At 49.5% G+C, this 6,303-nt stretch overlaps 1 protein-coding gene across 1 annotated transcript in view; it reads right to left on the minus strand.

The window, feature by feature from the left end:
- The window catches only part of APOD (apolipoprotein D), a 6,690-nt gene extending 4,147 nt beyond the window's left edge, over positions 1–2,543 (minus strand). Inside the window, exons 1-2 of the mRNA XM_011988980.1 lie at positions 2,391–2,543; positions 986–1,107 (exon numbers count right to left, since the gene is read on the minus strand). Of these exons, the coding sequence (XP_011844370.1) occupies positions 986–1,107; positions 2,391–2,513 (245 nt within the window). The 5' untranslated portion in view covers positions 2,514–2,543. The remainder of the gene's footprint in view (positions 1–985; positions 1,108–2,390) is intronic.
- Positions 2,544–6,303: the final 3,760 nt, after the last annotated feature.

Raw genomic sequence — 6,303 nt, forward strand, 5'->3', positions numbered from 1 at the left:
AAAAAAAAAAAAAAAAGACAGTGGGTTAGTGCTATGGTTAGTGGTGACGGATGTCCTAGAAACCAGACAATGAGCAACAGGCCAGGGGTTTTGGGAAATGTGCTCTGATGTTCCCTACTACATTCTCTGTTTATCACCATGTAAAGCTGGAGACCGTGCCCTCCTCTCTCATCAGGATCTCAGACAGCGGGAGAAGATGGTCTGTTCCTATCTGCACACATGGACTTAGCAACAAACCAGTCTCCTCCCAACAGATTCTGCCCTTTTCACCATCAATTGCATTTTGCTCCAGAACGGTTTTCGGGACACCAGTCTCTGACCATGAACTCACAACATGTTCGTGAAAACCTGCATTCGTATTTTCAAGAGTGGAAGGGGGATAGGAAGGAGTTCTTCCTGGGGCTCTTCTTAAGTTTATATTTGCTTTCCAAAGTGTAACTTTCTGGATTAAATATTGTGTCAGAAGCCCTCGGTAATAGAATTGTACATTTCTAAAGGATATCCTGCTTACATAGGATGTGTATATATTGTGTATGTGATTCTTGCTTAATAAGAAAAGGAGCTTTCTGATACATTAAGCTGCCCAGAGATGGGATGAACTGTCCTGGAAGGCGATGAGCTCCCAGTTCCTGGAAGTGTCTGAACAAAGCTGGATGCTTCTGTCAGCAGATGGTGTCAAACGGCTTCTCTCCTGGACTGGAGGTCAGAGGAGATGGTCTCGATGTTCTTTTCTACCAGAGTATCTATTTTGCAGTGAGGGCAGGAACCCTGTCAGTTTGTGCCCAGCAGGTGGTCATGGAAATGCATAAGTGGATCCTAGTCCTTGCCATCCTTGCCTGACAAATGCTTTCCTCTCAATTCCTGCTAGGAGCAGGCAGTCCAGACCTGGCAAGGATCCCATCCTCCCTGACCCAGGCTGCTGGACACCTGGTCACTCCGGGTCCGCACTCCACAGGCCTGGCCCCGGATGGCCACAGCCACTCACCTCAACTCCTGGTTTAACACTTTGATCTTTCCATTTTCCTTTAGTGAGTAGTTGGCCTGGATGCAGCGTCCGTTCTCAAAGGTTGTTGGGATCTTCTCAATTTCGTACCATCTTCCGAAATACTGCAGAGACAACAAGCAGAGCAAAACCTGTGGTTCTCTGGGGACCTGCAACCTTTTCCGCACTGTTGTGCAGAAGTTGAGCCCTGTCCTGGGGAAGCCAGACAAAAATGGGCCTCATTGTTCCCAGGGGCAACTGGGCAAGAGATTAATTGAAATGAGAATCCGTGACTAGGATGGGATGTGCGGGCGGTGGCTGAATGCTGAGCAAAGGGCTCTTCTCAGTGTTCCCTTCAGCCAATATTGCTGTGACATTCTAGATTCTGGCAAAAAAAAAAAAAAAAGGGGGGGTATAATGGAGCTGGGTGCGGTGGCTCACACCTGTAATCCCAGCACTTTGGGAGGCCAAGACAGAAGGATCACAAGGTCGGGAGATCGAGACCATCCTGGCCAACATGGTGAAACTCCGTCTGTACTAAAAATATAAAAAATTGGCCGGGCGTGGTGGCTCACACCTGTAATCCCAGCACTTTGGGAGGCTGAGGCGGGTAGATCACGAGGTCAGGAGATGGAGACCATCCTGGCTAACTTAGTGAAACCCCGTCTCTACTAAAAACACAAAAATTTAGCCAGGCGTGGTGGCGGGCGCCTGTAGTCCCAGTGAGCCAAGATCACGCCACTGCACTCCAGCCTGGGCAAGAGAACAAGACTCCGTCTCAGAAAAAAACAGAAAAAGAAAAAGAAAAAAATAAAGGGGGATGATGGGAAGTAACTTTCTTCTGAAACAGTACATGATTCTACAAGTCATCTTCAAATCTTGTGCAAAGTCAGATGTGTTTGCTGTGGGGAGCTGGGACTCCAGAGTGCATGGAACTTTCCTCATCCACCTTGAATAGGGAGTTGGTCACCAAGGCTTTGGGGAGGTGATGGGGATGAGGCGCTGTGTCTGTCCTCTGCCAGGGGGCTTGGCTAGTGCCACAGACGCTCCCATGGCCTGCGGGCAGCAGCTGATGGACAATCGAAGGAACATGCTCCACCTGTCCTCAGAGGGTGCCCTGTGTGACTGACCCTGACGGCCCAGGGCGACAGCTCATGAACACTCCCTTTGTTGCTTCTGTGCTGACTCCGACTCACTTTCCTACCTGCTCTCGTGCATCCTGGGATCACCCTGAACCTCTCTGCCCCCAGTCTTTGTCTCAGCAGATTGTCTCAGCAGAAACCCCAAATAAGATAAATACGTGTCCCAAGGTGTGCAGTGGAAATTAAAGCAGCATAATTAAATTGAGTCTTATAGAATGCTTGTTCACATCACAGGCAGCAAAACAAATGGGAGGTTCGCCTTTTACCTTATTCGGGTCAAAATTCTCCTGCACCGGAGGCGAGGGGCACTTCCCAAGATGAAATGCTTGTCCCTCTGCTGCACCAAAAAGGCCAGCCAGTGCGGAAAGCAGCAGCAGCAGCATCACCATCTTGGGGCTGGGTGGCTGGAGAAGGGACCTGGAGTTAGAGGAACACACAGCAGCTGGGGTTGTCATTCTGAGCCTCCTAAGTCCACACAATCATGAAGCAAGAGTCCTGTGCCCACGGGCCCCTCTGTGGGCGGTCTCTCCTTTTCTCTCCCCAGCCCATGTGAACCCGCATCCTGCAGGGGACACCTGCCTGTCCGTATTGCTGTGAGGCTTTCCTCGGAGCCTCTGCACCTCCACCAGGGCACTCTCCGCCTGCTATTCCAGTTTGTTGAATTGATTTTGCACCCCACTCCCACCTGATTATGCATCTCCCAGGATAGGCACCGTGTCTGGTTCTCCTCAGAATCACCCACGGACCTCAGAGTGTCGGCTCAGTAGATACTTGTCAAATGAACAGAAACAACGTGGAGGGGGCTGTGTAAAGTGGGGGACATGGAGGGGGGTTATGTAAAGTGGGGGACATGAAGGGGGCTGTGTAAAGTGGGGGACATGGAGGGGGCTGTGTAAAGTGGGAAATTAAGGCCTCCAAGCGAACCATGAAAGACACAAAACCAAACCAAACCTTGCCCAACACTTAGTGTCTTCCGAGATTCTTCAGGGAGATGCCTCTGTGACACCACCCCTCCCCCTGCCCTCATCTTGCTGGCTGCTCTACCAGCCCAAGAGTGCGCTTGGAAACCTTAACAGGGAGCGGCCTGCTGGGGACCCCAGGGTCACCCAGCCAGGTTCAGATCCTGATTCTGGCCATGCTATGTATAACGGTGTCCAATTTATGCCTTAGCTTCCTTGTCTAGTAAGTGGGAATAATACTCATTCCTAGCTCATGAATTTTTGTGAGAATTACATGAGATAATATCGAGAGAGTACTTAGGGGAGTGTCTGACACAGAGTAAATGCTCAGTCAATGCTCCTTACTGTTATCAAAAGCAGAAAGATGATGGTTTCGCAGGTTTCTGTTTCTTTTTTTCTTTTCTTTCTTTTTTTTTGACATTCTGTTGAGGGTTTTTGTTTTGTTTTGTTTTGAGATGGAGTCTCACTCTGTCACCCAGGCTGGAATGTACTGACGCGACCTCGGCTCACTGCAACCTCTCCCTCCCGGTTCAAGTGATTCTCCTGCCTCAATCTCCCAAGTAGCTGAGATTACAGGTGCCTGCCACAACTCCTGGCTAATTTTTGTATTTTTAGTAGAGAGGGGGTTTTGCCATGTTGGCTAGGCTGGTCTCAAACTCCTGACCTCAGGTGATCCACCTGCCTCGGCCTCCCAAAGTGCTGGGATTACAGGCCTGAGCCACCGCACCTGGCCTGTTGAGGGTATTTTTCATAGATGAAGTTCATTAAATCAGAGAAGGACTGTCGGCTGATGTGTAACTGTGCAACAGGCATTTCAACCCCAAGAGTCCTTTGGCAGCAGAAGCTGGCTTTGAAGCGGGGCAGCAGGGCAAGGAGACAGAGGGCGGGGAGACGGAGGGCAGGGAGACGGAGGGTGGGGAGACGGAGGCTGAAGGGAGACGGAGGCTGAGGGGAGACGGAGGCTGAGGGGAGACGGAGGCTGCGGGGAGACAGAGGCTGCAGAACTGTGTGCAGGTTCTGGGTATTTGAAGCTCCCCCGTTTCCTTCACTGACTTGCTGTCAATTTGCTCCTTTCCTTGTGACTCCTTGCCTGTAGCTTGCACACGAGCTATTTCCAGCTCTCTGCGTTTCTCCCTGTAATGATGATGACTGATGCAATGCAAGCAAAATGTTCTCAGATCTGAGCATTTCAAAGGATGTGTCATTACAGGAATAATTATAACTGCTTTCTTATGAGTCTCTAAACCTCTAAATACCCTTTAATAATCAATAGCTTTTTTTTCCTGGAGGTTTTGTTGCCTGGTTTTCAGAAGAACAGTTATGTAATGAGTGGAAGCTTGCCAGCTGGGGTCGCTGCGGTGGGGGACAATTACTGAGGCCCTTTGAGCAAGTCTGCAACAGGGCCGCTTTCCCTGGTCTTTGAGGCTCCCTTTCTCAGCAGCTCCACCACCGTGTAAACAACACCTGTCTTTTAACCTTTTAGGGGATGACGAATTTATAGAAATGCAGCCTAAACCCACACAAATTTGCATCCATTTTAAAGAGATCTTTAGTTCTAGTTCGTAGGCCCAAGCTGAAAGCCTGTCCCAGAGGATCGAAGCTCAGAGACTGGCCACACATTATGCACATTCTACAAGGTCCCCCACAGTGGAGAGGACCTCAGAGGTCATCTCTCTAGCCCGACTTCCAAGACGTACAGATGGCGAAGCTGGGGCCTGGAAGGGGCAGACAGCTGGGACTCGGGCCCATCTCCGCCTCTCGTGTCCGCAGCACCCTGAACCTGCTGCTTCTGTGCCACCGCAGGGCCTTTCGGTCACCCCCCGCCTCGGTGACCTGATGAGTCTCGCCACCACGCGACACTTACAGCAAAAGTCAGTTCCATCTTACTCTGAGAAAACGTTCTCCTGTGGCCTGAAACACGTTCTTTACCTCAGGAGGAGGGTTTCAGAGCAACCCCCCTTGATCGCCTCTCTTCCAAAGATGCCTCTTGGCTACATTAGTTTTATTCCTGTGGTTAAAACTCCTTGTGAGGCCGGGTGTGGTGGCTCATGCCTGTAATCCCAGCACTTTGGGAGGCTGAGGCAAATGGATCACCTGAGGTCGGGAGTTTGAGACCAGCCTGACCAACACAGAGAAACCTTGTCTTTACTAAAAATAAAAAAAATAGCCGGGCATGGTGGTGCGCTTCTGTAATCCCAGCTGCTCGGGAGGCGGAGGCAGGAGAATTGCTTGAACCTGGGAGGTGGAGGTTGTGGTGAGCCAAGATCGCACCATTGTACTCCAGCCTGGGCAACAAGAGCAAAACTCCATCTCAAAACAAACAAACAAGCAACAACAACAACAACAACAAAAACTCCTCGTGAGAGAGGGTGGACAGCATCCATCATAGTTTTCAATGTCCTTCCATTCTAATTTGTCCATTACTTATTCAGCATGTTCTTAATGTGTACTTAAGACTGTGGGTAACATATGGATTATATACGACTTATATTTTTGCATCTTCTTCTGATATCAATAGGAAGACTGTTCTAATGAGGAGTTTAAATACTTTACAAACTAAGTATAATTTAAATATTATTTTTGGCCAGGCACGATGGCTAATGCCTGTAATCCCAGCACTTTGGGAAGCCGAGGTGGGCGGATCATTTGAGGTCAGGAGTTTGATATCAGCCTGCCCAACGTGGTGAAACCCTGTCTCTACTAAAAATACAAAAATTATGCCAGGTGCAGTGGCGCATGCCTGTAATCCTAGCACTTTGGGAGGCTGAGGTGGGTGCATCACCTGAGGTCAAGAGTTTGAGACCAGCCTGGTCAACATGGCAAAACCCCGTCTCTACTAAAAATACAAAAAATTAGCCAGGTGTGGTGGCAGGTACCTGTAATCCCAGCTACTCGGGAGGCTGATGCAGGAGAATTGCTTGAACCTGGGAGGCGGAGGCTGCAGTGAGCTGAGATCGTGCCACTGCACTCCAGCCTGGGTGACAGAGTGAGACTCCATCTCAAAAAAATAAAAAATAAATAAATAAATAAATAAATATGATTTTTAACAGGATATGAAGTAATTTGAAAGCAATCCTACTAAGGTTATAGTGCATCCACCTGGGGCCTGGCACTAGCTGGAAATCACTGCTCCACTTGCATTAAGCTTCCCCACGGAGAAGCCCTGGTCTCAGGATTTTAAGGGTGCTATGCACTCAGTCTCCACAGCACCTCCTCTGGA

The sequence above is a fragment of the Mandrillus leucophaeus genome, unplaced genomic scaffold (assembly GCF_000951045.1).
Source record: "Mandrillus leucophaeus isolate KB7577 unplaced genomic scaffold, Mleu.le_1.0 Scaffold342, whole genome shotgun sequence".
NCBI lineage: Eukaryota > Metazoa > Chordata > Mammalia > Primates > Cercopithecidae > Mandrillus > Mandrillus leucophaeus.